Source organism: Arvicola amphibius, chromosome 6, assembly GCF_903992535.2.
Source record: "Arvicola amphibius chromosome 6, mArvAmp1.2, whole genome shotgun sequence".
Classification (NCBI taxonomy): Eukaryota; Metazoa; Chordata; class Mammalia; order Rodentia; family Cricetidae; genus Arvicola; species Arvicola amphibius.
In genome coordinates this window covers 30,128,337-30,152,522 of record NC_052052.2, presented here as the reverse complement: position 1 = coordinate 30,152,522, position 24,186 = coordinate 30,128,337, and the positions used below count along the sequence as shown (strand labels likewise).

Genomic DNA, 24,186 nt, shown 5'->3' with positions numbered 1-24,186 from the left:
GATGGGGCTAAAGGTCGAGAGGAGAATGGATAGTAGCAGGACTGTGTGTGCTTTGAAATTCCTGAGACATAATGTCATGTTGAGACTTCTCAGAGAAAGCCTAGAAAGGGCAAGGCTTATATTATTGAAAACTTTCTAACTAAGGAATTTGGAGTTGATCATTTTGGCAGAGTTAAATTACCAGTGACGTCCAATCAGAAGCAAGGTACAAACAGAACTCTCTGTTTGAGTATCACTGAATCCTGGATTGAAAGACCAGTTAGGAGGTTAAAAGGATGGACCAGAGACAGCCATGAGAAAGGCCTGAAAATCAGGGCAATGGTATATGTGCAACTACTCACTAGGTAAATGTGAGGAAGGATGAAGTGGAGACTGTCTCCCAGGTTTAGCTACCTAGATGCAGGAGACTAAATGGGGTGCCATTCACTAAGAAAGACCTAGAAATGGAAGAGAGGGGGTACCGTGAGTAATCTTAGAGATACACAAGAGACAGCAGGAAAAGTACAGAGCTGAAGTTAAGTGTTTAATAGTCATCAGTGTGTTGAAACTTTACAGTGAACAAATTCCCAGAAATAAAGGATGAAAAGAGCAGCTTACCAAAGACGGAGTCCTAGTAGGCAAAGTTCGAAAGGTAGAAACGGGAACAGAAGTTGACACAGGAGGAAATGCATTCAGTATGAGGAAGGAAAGTTGATTGGATGATGGCTAATCCAAGAGTATTCAAGTAGCATCAGGCCTGAGGAATATCTGCAAGATTCAATAATTGGTAGGTAGAATTTGATAATCTTATCAAAAGACTTTGGGAAGGCAGATTGCCATGAGTTAATGGAATATTGAGGGAGAATTTACTTAAAATAAAGAACAGAGCTGTGAGTCTGAAGAAATTCTTACAGAATGGAGCACTTAGGCATGTTTGTCAACAGACAGCTTGAACTGAGACGTTAGGACTCTAGCAAAGGAGAAAGGAATGTGGGAAGTAGTGAGAGTCCAGAGCACAGGCAGACGGATTAGTAGATACACCTTCTCACAGAGGAAAGACTGCGTAGGGAAGACCTCATGAGTCTGAAAGACTAGACCAGTCCTCCAGAAGATGAGACATGGTGGGTCAAGAAAAGAAGGTTTACAAGAAACCACAGGGACCAGCAGTGGGCAGAAACTAGTTTGAAAGAGCTGTGGTTTTCTTTTGTTTCTTAGCGTCTTCTATATGAGGTGAGACAAGACAGTTTAGGAATCAGGACTTTCTGGTGAGCTAGGAAGACAAAAGCCAGGAGAGAAAACAGTACAGGAGAGTAGGACTTCGCATAAAAGAATCAGTAGGGCTGGAGGGAGAGCAGTGAGGCTCATTGACAGCTAAGCATTGTGGGGGGTACGTCTCAAACAAGCTGGAAAGGCGAGCAGTTGGTGTCAGAGAAGAGTGAACTTAAAATTCTGAAGCATTTGCTCCAAATGCTGATGAGCACCAGCCAGTGGCCTTAGCAGTGGAGTCTGACATGGAGGAGAGGTGAGAGCACTGCACTGTTGTAGACAGGCCAGTGGTCCCTGAGAGCAGTAGGAGCTGGGGTGGGACAGAAAGGGGAGAGCCAAGCGCCAAAAGTCTTCATTCAATAAGGGAACGCAACACAGTGATTTATTGATAATCGTGGTCAGAAAGAGCAGGTGGTTGCATATAGGGTTAGCCTCTGACATTAGAAGTTTCATAGAAGGATGGTCTAGAAACACCAACAGGAAGCCAGGAAGATACTATCCTCAAACCCTAGCCTGCCTTCCCCCAGCCCAGGGTATGTGAAGTGTAGAAAAATAAAAAGATTCCAATACAAGAAGTGAGAGATGACTTTGAAGAGAGCTTTCATAAGGACTGAGACAGAGGAAGAAGCCTGTGTTCTACCCCAGCCCTGGAGAGAGGCTAAATGAAGTAGAAAACTGTCAAGTAGAGGTGGAGCTCCCTCAGCTTCCTCACCCTGAGGCTTGAGTAAGTTGTCTCAGCTCAGGTCTCCCATCTGCAGAGTGTTCCTCATGAAGGATAGAATTTCTCATCTCAGCCTGGTCTTTCCGCAGGAGTGCTGAAAGGAACAAATGAAAGGAGAGATATGGAATCATTTTGGAAACGAAGTCATTCCCCAGGTATGTGGTGAGTTACTGTATTTCCATCTCCACCAAGGCAAGGTCCCATCTGGAAGGGATCACAGTAATGGGCTGCCTCTCCTACTAGCTCTGGGCTCTCAGCTTCAAGCACATTGTGAGTCTCTGCCAGCTCATACTCAAAGCTGTTTTGTCCATGAAGAACCTCTAAGACTGGAGGATTCAATCTGATAAAAATTAAGAATTTGAGTCTTTGCCCTTTCTTATTTCTTTAATCCAGAGGATCAGATACAAGTGTGCTAACCTGGCCCCTTGTCACTGCAGGGAGGTCAGCTCTCGACAGAAAAAGGAACAGGACAAGTCAAGGACAAAGAACTAACCCTTCTCCTTCCTAGCTGGGTAATCTTAGCTAGTCACCTCACCTCACTGAGAAACATACTCAGGCATCAGTGTGTCAGACCAGTTACTCTTTCATGTGTAAGGAACATGGTACTACTTACATTCTATATAGGGGACACAGTTAATGCACACCAAATAAATGAGTGCATGAAAGTATGGTGTGACATGTGCCACGGTAACCGACTGAGAGTGACAAGATCAGAGAAGGCAGATAGTTGAGACAGTGAGACAGGTGCAGATGTGAGGAGTCAGGTTAGAAAAGGGCATTCTAGACAAGTCAGAAGGCGAGTTGGCTTGTTCCAGAGTGGGTAAGTAGGGGCAGATCAGTATGGAGTGTGACGGGAGGCGGACCTCACTCCACTCCATCAGCACTGTAGGAATTCAGGTTCCCCTCCCTGGACAATGGGAGGCCATGGCAGTGAATCAGAGGGAACTGACAAGATTCCATTACTGCTTTGGGGGAACCACTTATTTCAGCATTGAAACAGAAAGGATCTGGTCCTTGGAGCCAAGACCTCCTTAGCTAAGCTGGAGTTTGCCTGAAGAAATGGAGAAGCTGAAGGAATAGAAGGAAGGAGGGCAGAGAGAATACATGCACAAGGGATCTACAATGGTGGATGACCAAAGCAGTCAGATCCCAAGTCACACAGGGAAAGTACAAGAGCTGTGTTTCAACCACAATTGAGATTTAAAAAAAAAAAGGTGCAAACAGACCCCAAAATAAATGCTGAGATTCCTGGCAGCCAAGGCAAAAAGTTTTTGCCCTAGTACACGAGCCTATAGGGAGGCTACTTATTCTCCAGGCCTTAGGAGAGGACTCAGAGTATGCTATGTCAGTTTTATCTCCAGTCCCCAAAGAATTGGTTCTTGCTTCACTCAAATACCATTATTTAACTGGTCCCTAAAGCCAAGACAAAAATAAGTACCCACTCCTTCCTGCCCCCGCCACCAAACCCAGGAAGCCTTCTTAGGTTGTTGATACCTCCCTCGGGTTCAGTGTGATTCACTGCCCCAGTGAAAAATTCCCCAAAACCAGACCTGCATTACAGAGCGAAGTTGTGAATTCTCTATGGAAAAAGTCTCCATTCCATGGGCAACCTCCAGTCATCTCTTACCACTTGAATGTCACTGTGAGCATCACCTCTGAAGCCATGGAGTGTGCCAGGAGGCTAGTGGGAATAGACCAGTGGTCATTACTTGCATTATGGTAGGTGCCCTTCTGTCCTTCAGGGTCAGATCGGTATCTGGAGAGCCGAGATGCCCCTCGCCTGAGTGGCCGGGACCCTTCTTCATGGTCAGTGGAGGATGTGATGCAGTTTGTCCGGGAAGCAGATCCTCAGCTTGGACCCCATGCTGACCTCTTCCGAAAACACGTAAGTGCCTCTGTCTGACCTCCTGTCTGTGTGGCCACCTCTCAGTCTTAAAGGGTGTGGCTGTCTGTTCTCTGTCCACTGAAACAACATACATGATGCCATCTCAAGCAGACCCCATTGGGTGCTGTGTTTACCTCACTCTCTTAGCATAAGTTTTCATTGAGCCAGATTCCCACTGGATTTGTGGTTTGGGGCTCAGTTCTAGGGTAGAGGGGTCTATCTCTTTTCCCAAGAGTACCTTACTCCATCTGCTTTGTTACAAGATTCAAGGATTTTACCCTAAGTTAAAGGAGCCCCTGCCTCCTTATCACCACCCCCCTCCTCTGCTGACCTGTGAGCCTGGTGCTCCCTTCAAGAGACCAATGCCTAGGCATTGCTCCTCCTGCTCTGACCACACCCCCAACTTTAGGGCTCATACCCGTTTCCCTACCTCTGTGCTGCTTGGTGCCAGCCTTCCTGTGGTTACAAAGTCTGCCCCTTCACTGACCACAGAAATCTTTTAAGTGTGTTTGCAAGGGCTCCAGAGCAAGCCTGAAAGTCACCACTGCCCCCAAGAGGCCGACTGTGGCTCAATGTGCAGTGTATCTTGAGGGTAGATGGCAAAACAGAAGGCACAGGTGCACTCACTGCAAGGCCTCTCAGAGGCCTAGAACAGGAAAGCAGCAGCAAAGAGCAAGGTGGGAGGAGCAGCCCCTTAGTGCCTGCCTGGAGAGACGTGCTCAGAGCGCCAGGGAGAAGAAAAGGCCGGCTTCAGGATCCTGGCATCCTGACTGCACTGTGTGCCTTGCACTGCTCTGGGTCATCACTGGCACCTGAGGCAGTCAGACCAACCAGGCATCTGATGGTGGCTCCTCCCCACCCCCAGGAGATCGATGGCAAGGCCCTGCTCCTGCTGCGCAGTGACGTGATGATGAAGTACATGGGCCTGAAGCTGGGGCCCGCCCTCAAGCTCTCCTTTCACATTGACCGGCTGAAGCAGGGCAAGTTCTGAACAGGAGGCATTCTCCCCGGAAGCCGCCAGCCAGCTCCCAGGCACCTCCATAGGGCTCTGGGTGACCTCAGGACTCCAGGAGGCTGGAGAACCACCACTACTGCCCCCCCCCCAACCATGATGTGTCCTTCCATGAAGGACTGAGGAGGGAAGAGTGTGGGCCCAGGGCTGGTGCTGCTCTTCCCCTTGGCCTGCTGTGGCTCCCAGGCCCCTCCTATTTATTTCTCAAGGCTTGCCAAGCCACTCCTCACAAGTTTAGACTGAGCACCTTGCAAAGAGATGGAGGAAAAGGCCAACTTTAGGGCCTTGAAAGGCCCTGACACCCAGGCCCCTCACCGCCTCCTGGGCTTGGGAGAGGGTCCCATGGCCCCCAGCTCATGCCTTCTCACCAGATCCCCAGACTCTGAACTCATGGTGCAGACCTTTTTTAAAAAGCTCCTTTCTTGTTGCTAATTTATTGCTTCTGGCACTTGGACTTCATGCTTTTCTTGCACCAGACATTTTTGGGAAGGAGACCACCCTCTGTGTTCCAGAGAGGGCCTCTCCAGAGAAGTATGACCCTGTTCCAGAGGACACTGACCTAGGGCTCTTCCTCTCTGGAATGGACAGAGGTATATAGCTGACTGGGCATGGAAAGGTGAGGGTCCCTCTTCCCACACTAGGCCCTTTGTAGCCCCAGTCTCTATCTCTGATGTATTTTCCCACCACCCTGCCCCCATCACAGCTCCCTGCCCTGTTCAGAATTGCTGCAAAAAGTGGGACCTAATGCCTCTAGGCCATGGCCCCAAGGTGGGACGGAGGACCTCCAGGCTGGAGGGGTTGCCCTCTGCTAGCTTCTGTGCTTCCTCCTAAGCAAGCCAGCAGCACTGCTGCCCCCACTGCCATCTGAACTATTTTATGTCAGTTTATAAATAAAAACCGATACAAATGCCCGTGTCCTGTTAACCAGTTGACATCCAAATTACTCGGCAAGAAGATTGTCTCTTCATTTAATCTTGGTGTTCACACATGTAAAACAAGGAGCCTTAGCCAGATTATCTCTAGGAACTCTTTCTAGTCCCGCAGTCCAGGTGCCCACAACACCCAGCACATTGCAGACCCCAGCCTCTGTCCAAGTTGCTTCCCTTTGTCAGTTAGACAGTTGTCAACACTGCACCTTCATGAAGCCAGGAGCAGCCCAGGGAGTGGCAACTCCCAGATGCCTCATTAGGCTGCTTTCTCCTTCTTGTGAGGTGAAAAGAGAGGCAGTACAGGCAGGCCTGCATGGTACCCATTGCACCGACTAGGGCCTGGCACCCAAGCCCAGGGTCACACAGCCTGTTGGCTTCCGGTGGGAACAGGTTTACAGGAGGAGGAGAACGCTGTCTGGAGCCACAGTGTAGACAGGGCAACCTGAGACAACAGCCAGGAAGCACACCAAGCTTCAGTGTTGCTGAAGGACTCAGCTAGGGACAGCTGGGGCAGGTGTGACTGCACGGATGAGCCATTTAGCACCTGCCAGGTCTTCACAGAGCCTCATTCAGCCACTCTGTGAGGGACTGGGCCTCTTCCCTGTCTGTTCACCATTGTCTTAATTCCCTCAAGTTCCCCGCTCAAGCTTCTGCCTCCAATCTACATGCACCAAAAAGTTCAGGCATGCCTTCAAATTGACTGCCCACAGGAAGGCAAACAGCTATTTGATTGAAGGTCTCCCCCTTGCTCCCAGTAATCAGGGCTACTAGGAGTGGGAAAGTGTGTAATGAAGTCTTTACCTGGAGCCAACAAGATGACTCAGTTGGTAAAGGTGTTTCTGTGCAAGCCTGGAGACCTGATACTGGTCCCCAAAACTCACAAGAGGAAGGAGAGAATCAGCTCCAGAGTTGTCCTCTGACTTCTACATGTGTAGCATGACACGTGTGTTCCATACACACAGCAATAAATTAGTTTTTAATAATAATAAAAGGTACTTGGGGCTGGAGAGATTGCCCTAGCAGTTAAGAGCACTGGCTGCTCTTCCAAAGGACCCAGGTTCAATTCCCAGCACCCACACGGGAGCTCACAACTGTCTGTAACTCCAGTTCCAGGTGATCTGACACCCTCATACAGAGATGCATGCAGGCAAAACACCAATGCACATAAAAAAAATCCTGCTGGGTAGTGGCGATATAGTGAATAAGTGCCTTTACTCCCAGCACTGGGAAGGCAGAGGCAGGCAGATCTCTTTGAGGCCAGCCTGGTCTACTCAGTACTCCAAGACAGCCAGGAGAACTCAGAGAAACCCTGACTTGGAGAAAAAAAAGAAAGGAAGAAAAAGAAAAGAAAGCTTACCTAAGCTAAGCTGCCCTTGAGGGCCTCATTGGCAGAGGCTGCATGTCATCTAAGCCTAGCTGATTTGTAGGTCCTTCTAGATAATAACCTCTAATAAGAAATGACTGGCACAGAAAAGGGTCTTGTATCAAGGGAACCCTAGACCCCACCCTCTACATTTTGGTTCTTCCTGGAAGCAGCTAGGTCCTGTCAGCACTCTGTGGAGCTTGGGGTTGAGGACCAAGGAGGTGAAGAAGACTTTAGCCAGCAGAGCCAAAATGGTGGCAACTAGTGGCTTGTGTAAGCACTGGGGTCTGGAGAGGTGGTGCAGAGGGAAGAAGTGGATTTGGACCCTCAGTTCTGGAAGCTGCTCCAAGGGCCACCATGGCCAAGCTGTGTGGTGCTTGAGCAGCTGTGTCTGCTTACAGTGTCTGGCCAAGAGTATGGTTGTTGAGGACTGTCCTTGCTCAGCATCCCCCAATCCTGCTTGCTGCCTGTGGCTCAATCAGAAGGCATTGTTGGCCTTCGTGAGATCACAGAGGTTCGTGTGCAGACCCCGCCCACTTCCTAGAGCCTGCTTCTCTCTGCCTCCATGCCAGGTCCTAATACCCCGGGCCAGGGAGCTGTGAGAGCCCAGGGCGAGCACCTCCCATGCCCCCGGCAGGAGCCAGCAGGACATGAAGATCATAGGCCTCCTCTTGCCTCCACTTGTGGCTTGCCCTGAGTGCCCCACTGCAGCTGAGGTGGCTCTCGGACTCCGACCACCTCAAAAATCCAATCTGGAAAGATGCGGGCTGGTGGCACCTGCCACCCAAGTTGGAGGCTGGGGGCGTGGGGGTGAGTGGAGGGCCTGTGGCACAACTTGTAAATGAGCTCCCAAGCCTAGGGCGACAGGCAAGCTCAGTTCTAGTTCCTGAGGCATCTCAAGTTGGATTTGGTTGGTTGGTTGGTTTTTTCAAGACAGGGTCTCTTTGTATAGTCCTGGCTGTCCTGGAACTTGCTTTAAAGGTGTGTGCCACCATCACCTGGTTTCAAGTTCTATGTATATATGCAAAGATCCTTTTCATGGAGAGGGTCTATAACTTTTGTCAGTATATCAAAACCCCAAGAACCTGCCAAAAATGAAAAATTGAAATTTATGCCTTGGCAATACTGAAATTTTGAATGAAAAAAAATTAAATTTATGCCCTGGCAATGCTGAAGCATGCATGGGCAGCCCGTATATGGTGAGTCTGTTGAACTTGTCCATATTGGGTTTCATGGTCTAAGTTGATGAGGACGACTGACCAGGTCTCTTCCTCAAGAGGGCACCAGATCTCATTACAGATGGTTGTGCGCCACCATGTGGTTGCTGGGAATTGAACTCAGCACCTTTGGAAGAGCAGGCAGTGCTCTTAACCACTGAGCCATGAACCTGCCCACCTAATCCTAGTTTGAATGACCCATACTAGCCTCCTGGCAGGTTTTAGAGCAAGTGGAAGAGAGCCAGAGCAGCCCTGAGAGTTTGGAACTTTGACCTATATACTCTGAGGGCCACTATAACCATATTGCTAGGACCTGGAGACAGAACCTTGTAGGTGTGAGGAAATCCCAGTGACAGCTAGGAGGTCCTAGGAAGGCAGCTAGAGGGTGTGAAGGAGACCTCAGAGATTCCTCCTAACCCTTCAAGCAAACCCTCATCTACCCACAGGCCCAGAGAGGCCGGGCTCAGGCCCACCTGGTTCTTTTCTAGGCACCAAGGCGGGAGGGAGGCTTACTGGCCTTCTGCCCTCCTTTCTTTCTAACCCTGCCTAGCCTCTGCCAGTCCATACGCCTCCAGAAGCCTCAGCACCTGTGAGTCCATTGGGACACCCTGGCCAGCCTGAAAGCCAGGCCCAGAAAGAGCGTTCAGCAGTGAGGACTACCAAAATCCCTTCAGAGGAAGAGGTCAGCACAGACACAGATGTGGGAGTCCCCCGTCGAGTCCCAGGACAAGCAGCTCCCGCCAAAGCTGCCTCCAGAAGAGTCCTCGCCCAAGGACTCTGGCCTCAAGGCAGTTCCCAGCACACATACTCTTTATGTGGGCCACCTGAACCCCCAGTTCTCTGTGCCCGTGCTTGCCTGCCTGTTACGAGACACCCTAGAGCGTCTGGAGCTGCCAGTGGCCCGTGAGCACATTGAAGTAGTGAGGCGGCCACGAAACACTTATGCACTGGTACGGGTGGCTGCCCCCAAGGCTGCCCTGGCCTCCCTCCCCTGGCGTCTGCAGATGGCCATGGAGGAGCAGCTAATCCTCAAAGAGCTCACAGCCCGTGGCAAGGAGCTGGTGTTGAGTGAGGGCTTGGAGTCCTTAAACCACAGGGAGGTAAGTGCCATTTACCCAAGTGTCCCCTGAAAGGCTTGCTAAGGAAGAGATGAGGAACTGCACGCATGCCCTAGGGATGTGACTCAAATGATTGACCCTTCTTCTCAGAGGGACTAATGTTTGCATTCCAATCAGATTTGGGAGGCCCACGACATACATACCAAGTGCTAGTTTTCTCCTCGGTCTGCCTCATTTGTTCTGTTGACAAACACCAGAAGTACCAGAAGTGAGGCTGAGGCAGGCAAGCCCTTCAGAAGCAGAACCAACTCTGCTAGTCCCAAAGTTGGGGTGGCGGTAAGGAGAACAGGCAAGCCCTCACGGCCCACTGAAGACAAATTAAAGGGAACTGAAAAGCCAGGCTTGGGAGCACAGAAGGCCCTCCAAGAGAAGGATGTTCAGTAGTGACGTAGAACAGGCTGTTTGGTATCCCTGGAGCTGAGGCTGCAGGCCACAGGGCACCTGAGGAAGAAGCTGGGCCAGAGGCTGGGTCCAGATCACTACAGCTGTCATGATCTCAGGAAAGCAGGGTCCATGCCAGTTTTGAGTGGTGAAAGTTTATACTACCAATATCCTCGGGTCTTCTGTCCAGAGGGCAAACACATGGGGCGTGAACTGTGGCTCTGCAGCTCTGTGACACCTTTGATGCCCAAGCACCTGCTTTTGTATTTCTGTGCCAGTTCTGTTCTGTTTCTGAGGCTAAGTTCATCTTCCCTGGGGAGCTGAGGGCTGCTAGGTCCTGACCATCATAATGCACCAGCCCAGCTGAGTGTCCTTCCCTGTAGAAGTGAAGGCTGCTGGGAAATGGGAGTGGCCACTGGATTGGCATTTAGAGCTCCTGAGAGGATGGGAAGAGGAAGCTAATGAATGGGCTGTCAAGACCCTAAGGAAGTTACCATGCAGAAACAAAATGCTCAGAGCCCCAGAGACAAAGCAGGAGCCACAGAGGGACTCGGGAAGAAGAAAGCATGCTAAGTTCCATTGGCCAGGAGGTAGCTAACTGGCAGACATTCCAGGGACAACAGAGTAGGGTCCCTCAGTTCAAGGCCCTCCCTGCAGCTCTGCCCAGAGAACTACAGGGTACCAAGATGCCTCCTGGGAACATCGGGGGCCTGTAACCTATTGCATACTCCCAAGTGGGAAAAGACTGGCCCATGGGTGGCTCCCACCTCCAAAGGGACAATCTCTTTACACACCCAGGCATCCTAGAGCAGGTGCCACTGTAAGAGCCCAACCCAAGGACCAGCTAGCATGGGCCCTCAGCCTGGGAGAGGACCACTAGCAGTAGTGTGATGGGGGTCTGGCAGTCTTTTAGGTTAGGGCTCCTTGTCTTTTACCTTTGCCTATACACCCACTCTTAACCCCTACCCCAACAGGAGGACAGCTGCCCAAGCCCCAGCCCCAGCCCCAGCCCTGGCCCCAGCCCAGGCTTAAGGCGCCCACAGCGGCCCCAACTGCCAGACCCTTCCCCTAACTGGGCTGGGCATCGACAGATTTCTCAGAACCGACCCAGTGGCGTGCGCTCTGATAGTGCCATTGTGCACCAGGAGATCTTGGGCCAGGAGCAGCTATTCCAGGGTGCCTTCCTTGGCAGCGAGACACGGAATGTGGAATTTAAGCGAGGCAGCGGTGAGTACCTGAGCCTGGCTTTCAAGCACCACGTACGGCGCTACGTGTGTGCCTTTCTCAACAGTGAGGGTGGCAGCCTGCTGGTAGGTGTCGAGGACAATGGCTTGGTACAGGGCATCCACTGCAGCCACCGTGATGAGGACCGCACACGCCTGCTGGTGGACTCCATCCTGCAGGGCTTCAAACCCCAGGTCTTCCCTGATGCCTACACCCTCACCTTCATCCCCGTCATAAGCACTTCCCCAGCCAACACCCCTCTCAAGGTGAGCTATAGTGCCTGTGGTCACTCGAAACAGTGGGAACTGCCCTGTGACATTGCTGAGCAGCACAGGGGTGGGTAGCAGCAAGCAGAAGCCCACCAGGCTGCTTCTGGGAGGTAAAGTGTGGGGCTGCTAAAGTGGAACTGGGGCAGTCACCATCAGGTGTGGCACCTTCTGAGCTGCTGCTGCCCCTGCTAAGGTACTCCGTCTGACCGTACACACCCCCAAGGCCCAGGGTGAGCCGCAGCTCTATGAGACAGACCAGGGGGAGGTATTTCTACGGCGTGACGGAAGCATCCAAGGTCCACTGTCTGTTGGCGCCATCCAGGACTGGTGCAGGCAGGTGAGGAGGCTCTGGCCAAGGTAGGCTGAGGTCAAGCAGACTCAGACCTCTCCAGCCACTTACCCTAAAGGGCTGGGCAAGCTTGGAGAAGGGAGGGCTTGGATGAAAGGAACTCTGCCTCCTCCCAAATTCCACAGCTCAGTAGCCAGAGGGAAAGTCCCAGGGGTCATTTTAAAACCTGTACCCCAACCCACAACACAAAGCCCCACCCACCCTGGCTCAGCCATTGAGCCATTATGTTGAAGGACCAGGGGATCAGGGAGCTTGGACTACTGAGGAGCTATACGGAAACCCCAAACGTTATGCACTATACCTGGGTAGAGCCTGGTGAGGGGGTGGCAGAAAGCTGGACTGAGTCCCATGGTGCAGTCTTTGTGAGAGAACCACCAGGTGGTGAAAAACAGAGGGCAAGGGAGCTGACACTGGAGACATGGTCAGGTGGCGGTCAGGTCCCTGTGCCAGCCCTTGGGAGGCTGCAAAGAGGGTTCCATCCCAGTGGAGTATACAGGCACCTCAAGCTCCTTGGTCAGAGGCATCAGCATAGCCAGGGCCCCCAGGCTACGGCCCACCCCAGAAAAGAAGGCTGGCAGCCTGATCATCACTGCCACACTTGTCCTCTCAGAAGTGGACGATGGAGCTGGGCAAGCTGGAAGAGAAGGTGAAGGTGCTAACGGTGGAAAAGGAGCAGCTTCAGCAGCAGCTTCAGCAGCAGCGGTCCCTGTCCTGCAGCTGCTGCGTCCTGTGAGGTTAAGGAAGATGGGGGCTAAGGCCTGGAATAAAACATACATGGGCTACCACCTCTCTCCCCCAGCACTGCTCATGCAGGTGCTGTGGCCTCACCTCCGAACAGGCTGATGATCAGCTCTTGGCACACCACCAAGGAACCCCGATTTCGGAAAACTTGGCTAGTTATTCTAGAACTGAACTCTAAGGGACTGTAACTCTAATCCCAAATGCACTTTTTGCCTAAGCCGATTCTAGCAGGCTAGGAAAATTGTCAACCTGGAAAGGGCCACCCTGCAGCTCTTCCCCTGACTTTCACTGCTCCTTATATACTACACGCACAGGAATGCTCAGGTACTTCTAAGACATCTGATCAGCCAGAGGCTGCTGTGTCATCTGCTCAGGAGGAAGAGCCCACTCGGAGATACCACTGCCACTCAGCCCTAAGACTCAGCACATGGGGCAACAGTGCCCAACTCTTCCTTAGTTTTGCCACTTGTCATTTTGTCACCATCATGCAGTATCTGGTATCTGTTGGCCATGGCAGAAGAGCCAGTCACAAGAGGAGTCTAGCCACAGATTATTGCTTCCCCACTAACTGGCACTAAAGCAAGAGCTGGATCCTGTTCCACCTGCTCTGCCCACACCTGTTTCATCGTAAGAAAGCCACCTGTGGTAGCTCCTCCTGCTGCCCCTTACACCAGCCATACATGCTACAGCAACCACCCCACCCCACCTCTACACTGGGTGCTCCCCTGCCTAGAACCTTCTCAGAGCTGCAGTGCTTAGCTTCCCCTCCAAGATGGCCTTGGACTTGTGGTGGTACTCCTGCTTCAACACCTCCAGTCCTGTCACTGCCAAGGTGCTAGGATCACAGGCAGAAGCAACTGTGTCTGGCTTCCTTTCCTCTCCATAGCAATGTCAGAGTTTCTCCCACTGAAGTACATGCTGCAGGTCAGGGTTATGGTCTGTGTTCAGAACACAGGCATGTGGTGGGTACCTAATTCCCTAATGAGACAATCAAGGGTACTTTGGAAAGTATTGACAAATAACATTTTATAAGACAATGAAAGTAGTTATCCGCTCTCCCTTTCTTGAGGTTCTCAGCCACATTCAGAGTAGGCCTCAAAGAGAAAGGCACTGTATCCTCGACACATGCACACGCAAGCTTTGAAATTTCAGCTCCCATGCTCCACTCACCACTCAAAACCTGATCTTTCCATGCAGCAAACAGAAGACAACCCCCACCAGGACTTACAATGCTGCCAGGGACCAAACATCATCAGAAATGTTCAAGACATTTACCACACACTGGTGTTCAAAGGGCTCCACAAAGAATGCGCTCCTAAAAAGCCAGAACACAGTCTATATGGATGCACAGCTCCCTGGGCCTGGATGAAGAGTGGGGGGGCCTTGGACTTCCCACAGGGCAGGGTTCCCTGCCCTCTCTCAAGCAGGGTGGGAGAGGGAGGAGGGGATGTGGGGGAGCAGGAGGGAATTGGGAGGAGGGAAGGAAGTGTAAATATTTGAATGGAAAAATAAAGGGGGGGAAATGCATTCCTCAGGCTGAGTTGTGGCTCAAAGGGTAGAACATTCAGCTCACTAGCTTGAGCCCCAAGATAATCAAAATAAATGAATGTAAAAATTAAGTCATTACTCAAGAAGCCAGAGAATGTTCTGGGTATCATTAACCCATGTGCTAAGCACCATGCTAGATTTTGGTCCAGGAGGCAACATCCTCAGAAGTATTTTCCTCTGGAAGCTGGTTTCTGCTAAGACAGGTAGTCACAGGAAGCACAACTGCCACCTGCCCTTTGTCCCCTAGGTCTGAGGCGAACACATTAAGGACATAGAAGCCTGCCAGGTTCCCTCCTGCTAGGGAGAAGCCTGCCGTCTGGTAGTCATTGGACACAGAGGGCCGCCCTCCAGCATCAAGGCAAACTCTAGGGATTTTTCTTTTTGCTGACAGGTTATACAGGGAGCTGGCATGTGGCAACTGGTTAATAGTGAGGCCATCTTCATCACTCTCCATCAGAAAAGCATTCCAAATAGCTCTTCCAAACCACTCCACACCCGGCCAGCGGTGGTACCTCTGGGACACACTGCCTCAGCATGTGGAAAAATGAAACCACTGGGTGGGAAAGGGGAGTTAGAAGTACAATCAGCTACAACCCAGACAGGATCTATGTAGAAATAAACATGAGCTTACTGAGAAGTGAGGGAAAGACAGGATGCTTTTGATCACGAGGCCTCAAGGATGATAGTGGCATTGGACCAGGGAAAGAGAGCCTGAGGTAGGAGCTGGGCTAACTGATGAGACACATATCCCTCCCCAAGGCTCCATGTCTCAACTTACAGCAAGTGAAAGATATTATTTTTACCACCTATACACAACTAGGCCTGCAGCCTGAGAGTGAATGCTGCCACCATCACCATAATTTACTTTGAAAAGAATTGTCCCTGTGACCTTGAACTTCTGAGCTGCAACTCTAGAGGTCACAAATGAGTGCAGAGTGAGAGAAAGCAAACCAGCTGGTTAAAATAGCCCTTGGTTAGCTGTCTGGCTCCACGTGTGAAGTGCCCTGTCTGCAGGGAGCAAATGATCCTGTCAAGGCAGCCCATGGTTCTGCTTTTCCCCCGCCGAGTAACACACAGCAGCAATTGGCTTTGAATCCCTTGGTACATGTTATGTCATGACAAGCTGAAGCCTTGCTGAGAAATCCTGGCTGCTACTAAGGCTTGCATCTTACTTTGATGATACAAAGCATCAGACTGCTGGCTTAGGAACAGCCCAGCATTGAAGCTCAGTGCCCATGGAAAAACACACCAGCCAGTGACAGAATGAAAACACACATCAATGGTTCCTCATTATTTATTAAGTTAGGAGTATACATTGAGTCAGCCACCATAGTGTGGGCACATGGCCACGCCCACTGCTATGTCACATTAAGAAAATAACTTTTCGAATTGCATTTCAACTGCAATAACACCATTCTGGAAGAAAAAATACCCCCAAACCAATGCTGCATACACAAGAGAGGGCTCATAACTAGTTCCCAAGATTGCTCGTTTCTTGACCCCTTGATGCAAGGAGTGTCCTCAGTTCCACAAACAGGAAGTGCGGCCAGAGCCCCAAGGTTTTTATGTGACACTTCACAGAGCTTGTCTGATGTGCCTAAGAACCAAACATCCCTCTGGATGACAAGGGCCACAACTGGCACCAAGTCCCCCACAACTCAGCAGCACTGAGATTCCAGCAATACCTACAGTTAGAAGCCCAGCACTGAAGAGCTGGCACCCCAGGGAAATAACAGCAACACACTTGAGTGACAGTGACTCGAGTGGTTGATGGCCTTCAACCAGCCGCTGGCCACCATCGGGTCCCATCCAGAGTCCTACTTCCCATGCCAGAAACACAACTGCAAAGGAATTGTCTCACAAACAGGTATGTTGCAGGAGCCAATATAAATGATAGGACATGCAAGTGGCAAAGTTTTCCAAATACTTTTTCCTCATAATAAAATAATCTTAATAAAAACATAATTTAAAGGAAGAGTCAAAAGCAGAGTGTAAAATCATAGTTGTAAACTATCAGGTCAAAGGGTTTCTTGAAGAATCATCCTGTTTAAAAAGAAAAAAAATGCTAGAATTACATGATGTTTATTAGACAAGTGTCAGAACTTGGTCAGCTGCCAGCCACCACAGGGAACGAGGCCTGTTCCTGTGGGAAAATGGCAGAAGCCTGCATTTGCAATTCCACAGAACCACACACCATCAAGGTCTTGCAGCAACCTCTGTGCTATGCTCTCAGCCAGATACAAGCACTCTGTCTAAAGCGGCAGCCTGCTTTATGGGCTGTTGGAGGGACAGGCACTGCCAATGACTGACAAAGTCTGTGTGTGTGTGTGTGGAGGGGAGTGTGGGTGTATGCACCTGTGAGTGCCTTCCACGTGGAGGACAGAGGCTGGCAAGCGTCTTCCTGTCACTTTTCAGTTTACTTTATGAGACAACTTCTCAGAGTCTCTGCAGCTCACTGATGATACAGCTGGGTAGGCTGGCCAGTCAGCTCTTAGAGACCGTCTTTTTAAAATAAACATTAAAAACGTCACTTACCAGATCAGTCTTGATTTATTGATGGAAACTTCAGTTCAGTGATTTCAGAGTCGGGGGAGCTGCTCCCGCTTCTGTCACTGTAAGTGTCCCTGTGGAATACAGGTTTACTCATCTCCCAGCTAACAATTTACCTCCCCATCTCTGTAACCACTGTTATACAATAGTGTGTCCACACATGTGAGGCTGTGGAGGGATTTCCTTCTCCTGAGTACTTAAATACTGAGAGAAACTGGTTTCAGATAAAAGCAATCGGGCATAAGCCCACCTGGCTGTGCCCCACCTGCCATGGACAGCATCTGCTTAGCAGCATTACCACAACCAGAAATCAGAGATGAGGCCTGGCCAGTAAGACAGGGGGAAGCCTAACAAAACCCCAGGGAAAGGACAGGAAACTTCAACCTTCACAGCATAGCGAGGAATGTGTGTGGTCATCTACACAAGGACCAGGACCTGCCAAATGGCTTTTTCTTAGCCTGTGTAGAGCCTCAGTGCGATTAGTATCTCTACCTGGGTGAGAGTCGGCAACCTTTCTGCAGGTAGTGTGGAAGCCTCCCAACAGAGGCCAGAAGGAGGCCAAAGTAGGGTGGAGAGGGCTTGATAGGCCTTGACAGGAACTCAGGGTGATACTGCACCCCAACAAAGAATGGGTGATCTGCAACACAAATTCAGAAGGAAAAATTAGTATTCTGTGCATACAAAGATGAGACAAATAAACCCTAAGAGAGTCTGAAAGAAACTCAATTCAAGGCAAAAGGAATTCCAAAGCAGGAGGGAGCTGACACTTTCCTCAATACCATATACCTCATGGCTGAGGCTCCTGCTCTCCAGTCCTGAGTATCTTGTGACTTGCCTAGGTTGAGCCCCACAGTTCACATGAAATCTAAAAGGAATTTAGCACCAAGTCCAAGTCTCTTGGGAGAGCCCAGGGCTACTTGGTTGCCGTGGAAGCCATGCTTAGGGATGCACCTCCCCTCTCCAGAATTGTGTCAGAAACTGCTGCCCAGACACTGCTGCCTCCTCGTTTTTCTTTAGACAAGGTCTGTCTGGCTCTGGCCCCACCTAGCCTGAACTCATCCTCCTCCCTCAACTCTTTAAGGGCTGGAACTGCAGTGTGTGACACTGCCACACCTGGGAAACACATTTTTCTATTTTCCCACACACCGAGGAGTTATCACTACCCAGTCACCTTCCAACTCCAAAATCTCCATCCTTTCGCCTTCAACATCTTGGCCAACAAACTTCAAGCCTTGCTCTTCCAAGCACTTCTTCAAGACTGGATTCACCTGGTGGGGCAGAAAAACTCACTGTGCTGGCCTCTCCATTCCCTTCTTTGCAGAGTAACAGAAGGAGCAGGCTCACATCCTTACCTCAAATCGGTGGCGGTGCCTCTCTTCCAAGTAGTCTGTGTCTCCATAGAGTTTCCCTGCAGAAAACCAGGCAATTTGTATGACCAACAATCTATGTAAACTACTAACTTCCCAATTCGCTCCATCATGTAGGTAGTAAACCAGGCTACCAAAATTCTGCTAGCCATCTGTTCTGGATATACATAATTCAGACAATTCGTGGGGCTCTGACCCTCTGCCCAAACTAAGTACCACAACAGGAACAAACTTTCATGGGGTCCCTTGAACAATCACTGCTAAATGCAAAGCACTGTGGTGCTGGAACCACAGGGACAGGCCAGGCCCTCAGAACAGTGTCTGGAAGGGAAATGAAAAGCTGGTGCCTGGTGACTATGGATAAACAAGCAGTGTGAGAAAATGGGGTGCTTTCTGACTCGCTCCTCACTGCCTACTGAGGCCCCAAATCCATACAGCAGCACAGCTGGAAAAACTGGAAAATGGTACAAGTGATTCTCAAAAGTCTGCCACTGGAACTCCCACAAGACATAGAGAGCCTCTACCAATGGTTAAAGCAATGTTCCCACTGGGCAAGGCAATGTCTAATTTTCTTCGGTATTTTCCTCCTCCAATTCCCCTAAATTTTTAACCATGATTATTTGTTAGAATAAAATGTATTTAAACTATATGAAATTGTGATTTTTTTTTCATTAGCCACCAAATTCTGCATAGTTTTATTTACTAGTATAAAAAAGTAACCATGGATTTCAATGGATTTAACCTAATGGCTTGTCTGCATTACCAGAGACCATCTAGCTACCACAGAACATCCTAAACAAGCATGAAAAGGAGGAAGAAAAAATTGCAAAAACAGGAACAAAACCAAGAAAAGGTTGGCCTGGCTCTTTGGAGCTACAGCACCACCTAGCCCATGTGCCCTGTATAGATCAGGACAAAAGCCAGACTCATGTGAAACAACTTACTCATGACTGAGTTCTTGGTCTGGAACAGGGTTCTCCTCTTGCCCAGCCTCATGGTTCCACCCATCTGACCAGGATTATGTTCTGGCATGTCTATGACCTAGAGATGTTCAGAAAACAAATCTGACTACCACACTCTGCTGTTGTTAAAGTCAGACCTCCTTCCCCAAGTGAAGCACTCCCAGAAAGGAGTTCAGTGCTTCAGCCTGCCTCACGATGCTGTCCCCTTGGGAGGTCAAAGGCTCTGTGCTGTGGCACCACAGTAATATGGTCACAAGACTAACTAGTCAGACAAGGCTGTCCTCTGGGTCTGACAAAAAGGATACAAAAGACCAACGAGCCACTAACAAGTCTATGAGCAGGGAGACTGTGGCACCCCAAAGGGGGCTGGAATGGCTGGCCTCTTGGCCCAGCATGCCTGAGCACCTTACAAACTCCTCCAGGCTTCCCTATGGTTCCACTCCCTCATCCCACTGTTCTTATAGTAACAAAATTCCAACCTCAGGTCACCTAATATACAGATGCTAAGTCACTGAGATCAAAAACTTGTCCATCCTGTCAGTGTTCTCAGTGACAAAACAGTCCCTGTACATAACCAATGATTAGCATTTGCTGAATACTGAAAAAGAAAATGCTTAAATATGCCTGTCACTCATGGGCTAGGGAGTCAAAGACAATGCTCCTCCCCAGTGAACCTTAGTACCATCACAGGCTGTCTAGGCCACATGCCTAGGTGATCAACAGCAGCAGGATTGCAGTCTGCAAAAAGCCTCGCTTACCACTAAAGAAATCACCATCCCGAGCTTGTCAACCCTGAGCCTGTCTACCTTCCAGGACTGGCACCCAAGAGAACATGAACTGCTGTATGGAACTCTGAGAACAATGGTTACCATCAACAAGCCTCCACCCCCACACACTTCCCACCAGGAACTGAGGGGACAGGAGAGCTATCTCCTTGCTATCATGGTTCATACCTGTCTATTACAGATTTCCTGTGGTTACCTGAAAAGACTGGTGAGGAATTAAGTGAAAACTTAGAAAGTCCTTATCATGAGATCTGAGGGGTTTTGGGACGCAGTGACCTCACTGCCTGCCTGTCTGCCATCCCCTGCTTCACAGATGTCCTTCCACCCTTTCTAAGCCCTGAGAGGTTCAAATGCTTGACTCACCACAGGATGGCTAGTCTTAGGGTCAAATTCCGTAGAATTAGCATCTGAAAAGTTAAAACACTTGAGTTATGAAAATAGCTATAAACAAAACTTGTTATAGTTTCATGCTAAGCAACAAATCATGATCTCTTTCTCTCTGTTTAAAGTCAATGGCCAAATAATTAAGAGCACTCACTGCTCTTCCAGATGACCTAGATTTGGTTCCTAGTGCCCACACAGCTATTGACAACCATCCATAATTTCAGTTCCAGGGGATCCAGTGCCATCTGAACTCCATGGACACCAGGCAAGTAGAATGTACTTACATGCATGCAAAACATTCATATGCACAAAGTAAAAAAATAAATTATTACAAAATTATGGAACATCAATAGCCAGGTGTGGTGGCACACGCCTTTAATTCTAGAACTCAAGATACAAAGGCAGGTAGATACTGTGAGTTAAAGTCCTGATCTACAAAGAGTTCAATACCAACTAGAGCTACACAGTGAGACTCCGTCTCAAAATACAAAAAGCAAAAAACAAGCCCCCCCCCCAAAAAAAAAAGAGAGAAAGAGAGAACTAGTAAATTTTTTTTGTTTTGTCTGTTTGCTTTTGTTTTTCGAGACAGGGTTTCACTGTGTAACAGTCCTAGCAGTCCAGGAACTAGCTAGCTCTTGTACATCTGGCTGGCCTCAAACTCACAGATTTCCCTGCCTCTGCCTCTTGAGTGCTGGGATTAAAGGCGTGTGCACCACTGCCCGGCTATAATAATTAAAATATAATCACATAGTTTTATCCCTTCAGGGAACAGTAAACTAGGACTAGACACAGGTGAACTCGCCCTATCTTTTATCTTTCTGGGAAGTCAAACTGCAAGGTAGATAAAAATCATCTTAGATTGTTTCTGATAACAGTTCTTACATTAATTTTTCATTTTGTTACAGATTCTCTAAGATGAGTGAGAACTGTTCCCTCTGCCTTCCGTCCTCAGCATCTAATATGCTGTCATCCTCAGTTACGTTAGGAATTAGCTGAGCTGTTACTTTGCAGCACTGGGACTGAATCCAGGGCCTTGCAAATGTCCAGCTCTTTTTCAATTTTAATTTGAGACAGGGTCTTGTTGTACAGTTCAGGTCATCATGAAACTTACTGTCTCAGTCTCTGAAAAAGGTGGGAAGTTAACTGATTTCAACATAAACAACCTTTCTATAGGTTGCACTAGGCAAAAAGGCAAAGGATCAAATCCCTAGCACTGTGTGTTGGTTCCTTTCAGCTAAGCCTATCATCAGGCCACACACCCAACTGGAAACCCCAGGGGGAGGCAGGAGAGCTTGAGCTTGAGTGTGAAAGCATCCAAGAATCCTAGATGCCCGCTCTGAGTAATGGGCAGACAGTCATTGTCAAGACTCAGACACCAGAAATAAAGGACAAGCTGCTTATCCCACTAAGCCATGGTCCCCAGGGTTATGAGGTGGAACCCAGCCTTGGCCACAAGCCAGATGCCCAGATGCTCTTACACTACAGACAGCTTTTTCATACTTAGATGCTGCTTAATTTTGTAGCAAGCTCAAAAGCCAGAGCTGTGAGAAGTCTAGTCTCTCATAGTCATCCAGTTACAAGTAGATCTTACACTTTCTGACAGGAACTGATAGGAACTATTTGTTTAGAGTGTTTCACCTACTTTTGTTGTTATTTTTTTTTCAAGACCTGGTTTCTCTGGGTAGCTCTGCCTGTTCTGGAACTTACTTTGTAGACCAGACTGGCCTTGAAATCACAGAAATCCACCTGCCTTTGCTTCCTGGATGCTAGACTTAAAGGCCTGTGCCACCATCACCACTCAGCTTCACCTAATTTTTTTCAACTGTGTGAAGTGATGCCTATTCTATAGGCAACAGAAGTCAGGAAGACTAAGTTGCCTAAAATTATCTATATATTTAGTGATAAAGCCAGAACTTGAGCCCAAGTCTATAACTATACAATTCTTCTGTACATCAGTGGTTTCTTGCTGGACACCATTTGGGTGGTGGTCACTGTGTTCAAAGTAAGAATCTTGAGACAAAAAACGCAGGGCAATAGCCAAAGACCTGTTCGCTCTGGCGCTCCTTCATGCATATGTAGAGGGATTCTTGCACCACTATGAATAAGGTGCCTTCTTCCCTGAACACTGAGACTTGCTGAGTAAACAGACATCATACTCACAGCTCTCAACCACCAGTACACACACAATGGCTCTCAGGCCAGGAATGAGTTGCTAAACAAGATACTTACCTTGCCATCCCAGCACATTTCTTGAAAATTCTACCACTGCTAGCTGCATTCCTAAGCACACACCTTCCAAGAGAAGGAAAAATAATGTCAATCTCCACTGAGAAGGCAACTCCTCCATTCCCCCAGCCTGTCAGTATCTTTGTGTGTCTTGAGTGGAAATCATATGCTTAACATATCAGAAACACCCAAAAGCTTTACCTGCTGAATTAAACCAGGACCTATATACACATTAAGATTCAGGGTTCTGCAAAGCTACTTAGTTAAAGAAACGAAACTCCACTCGGCACCTTAAAACCCACGCTCCCAATCCTTTCTTTCATTACGTGCTCATTTCCAGGTTGGTCAGGTTGAAAATCACTTAACTGTGCAGCAACAGGAAGCATCCAGAACCCACTTGGCCCAGTGCCTGGCTGTTTTGCCAAGTTAGGATGACATAAAACCCAGCCTTACATGCACTGCAAACATTTCTTATCTCAGTCCACTTTCTCAAAATTCCTTGTTATTTACATGTAGCTCAAAAACTTTCCATACTACGAATCTGAGGGCCAAGGAGATGGCTCAGTAGCTAAAAGTGCTAACCTAAGCCTGAGAACCTAAGCTCAATTCCTGGGACAAAATAGTGGAAGGAGAGAACCATGGCAAGTTGTTCTCTGCCTTCTACATGGATGCCATGACATGCTCCTACACACATACACATAAGTAAATATAATTGAATTTCCCCAGAAAATTCCTCTCCTCTCTAGAAAGAAAAAAACAAAAACATGTGCATGTCTTGCTTCACTGGCAACTTCCTCATTCTTCTCTCTCCAGAGTGAAGAGGGCACAGCAGGGCTCCTTACCCAAAAAAGGCTTCTTCTGTTTCCGAGCCCAGGCAATTGCTTGAATTTTTCCTTCTGTTCCCCGAACACCAAATCCTCCTGGAACCAACACTCCACTGCAGAGAGAAGAACACAAAGCAACTTCCCTTTTCCACTAATCCAGCCCTCAATCATCCCAAAGAAGCCACTACCAAAACACTGAGCCATGAACTAGCTTCCCATATATCTAAGCCCCCAGGGTCTGAGACTATAGCTGGAAGACTGTGGGTACACATTCTGTAAATGTAAACACAACGAACTTAGTGCAAACAGAAACATGGGCTATCAGGATGCTGCTGCTACTGTCCTTGACCCTAATTCATCATTCATATTCTTTTCTGAAATAGGTCTTTCAGTATAGCCCAGACTGGCTCCAAACTCACAGTCCTCCTGCCTCAGCCTCCTAAGTGCCAGACTATAGATATGTTTCAAACTGCAGTCAGCGCACGTTTCCTCCGGATTCCAGTGCTCCTCAACAGTGCACCACACTGACCAAGCAAATCAGCAGTAGTTCAGAGCCTCATAACACTGACGGCTCTAGTGCATTCAAACTTCCTTCTAGTTTTTATATTTTAAGAAACATCTAACTGGACATAGTGGAACACGCCTTCAATACCAATGATTGGGAGGCAGAGGCAGGCAGATCTCTGAGTTCAAGGCCAGATTAGAGTTCTAGGACGAACAGGGCTAAGCAGAGAAACCTTCTCTTAAGAGGACCTGGGGATGTGGTTTAGTGACAGAGCACTTGCTTCTCAGCACATGGCCCTGCATTAGTAATAGCAGCAGCTATCAAAAACAATTTGAGCCGGGCAGTGGTGGCGCACGCCTTTAATCCCAGCACTCGAGAGGCAGAGGCAGGCGGATCTCTGAGTTCGAGGCCAGCCTGGTCTACAAGAGCTAGTTCCAGGACAGGCTCTAGAAACTATAGGGAAACCCTGTCTCGAAAAACAACAAAAAAAAAACAAAAACAAAAAAAAAAATTTTGAGACTCAACTGATGGCTACTTATCAAATGATCCAGATGAAAACAATATTTAAGCCCCATGAAGAA

At 48.8% G+C, this 24,186-nt stretch overlaps 3 protein-coding genes across 7 annotated transcripts in view; 2 read left to right on the top strand and 1 right to left on the bottom strand.

Moving 5' to 3' along the window:
* Positions 1 to 5,770, top strand: part of Scmh1 (Scm polycomb group protein homolog 1) — a 121,324-nt gene extending 115,554 nt beyond the window's left edge. For all 4 annotated transcript variants that reach the window (XM_038334514.1, XM_038334510.1, XM_038334511.1 and 1 more), the window contains 3 exons: positions 2,056 to 2,121; positions 3,709 to 3,851; positions 4,717 to 5,770. In XM_038334514.1, coding sequence (XP_038190442.1) covers positions 2,056 to 2,121; positions 3,709 to 3,851; positions 4,717 to 4,842 — 335 coding nt within the window. In that variant the 3' untranslated portion in view covers positions 4,843 to 5,770. The remainder of the gene's footprint in view (positions 1 to 2,055; positions 2,122 to 3,708; positions 3,852 to 4,716) is intronic.
* Positions 5,771 to 7,406: 1,636 nt separating this feature from the next.
* Slfnl1 (schlafen like 1) lies at positions 7,407 to 12,446 on the top strand. Its single transcript, XM_042055295.1, has 5 exons — positions 7,407 to 7,655; positions 9,047 to 9,472; positions 10,846 to 11,361; positions 11,558 to 11,701; positions 12,324 to 12,446. Exons 1-5 carry the CDS (start codon positions 7,407 to 7,409, stop codon positions 12,444 to 12,446), a joined length of 1,458 nt encoding a protein of 485 aa, XP_041911229.1.
* A 2,834-nt stretch (positions 12,447 to 15,280) lies between these two features.
* The window catches only part of Ctps1 (CTP synthase 1), a 29,451-nt gene continuing 20,545 nt past the window's right edge, over positions 15,281 to 24,186 (bottom strand). For both annotated transcript variants that reach the window (XM_038334062.2, XM_042055269.1), the window contains exons 11-19: positions 23,119 to 23,213; positions 22,280 to 22,342; positions 20,030 to 20,073; positions 18,864 to 18,960; positions 17,905 to 17,960; positions 17,724 to 17,820; positions 17,045 to 17,189; positions 16,538 to 16,626; positions 15,281 to 16,045 (exon numbers count right to left, since the gene is read on the bottom strand). In XM_038334062.2, the coding sequence (XP_038189990.1) occupies positions 16,542 to 16,626; positions 17,045 to 17,189; positions 17,724 to 17,820; positions 17,905 to 17,960; positions 18,864 to 18,960; positions 20,030 to 20,073; positions 22,280 to 22,342; positions 23,119 to 23,213 (682 nt within the window). In that variant the 3' untranslated portion in view covers positions 15,281 to 16,045; positions 16,538 to 16,541. The remainder of the gene's footprint in view (positions 16,046 to 16,537; positions 16,627 to 17,044; positions 17,190 to 17,723; positions 17,821 to 17,904; positions 17,961 to 18,863; positions 18,961 to 20,029; positions 20,074 to 22,279; positions 22,343 to 23,118; positions 23,214 to 24,186) is intronic.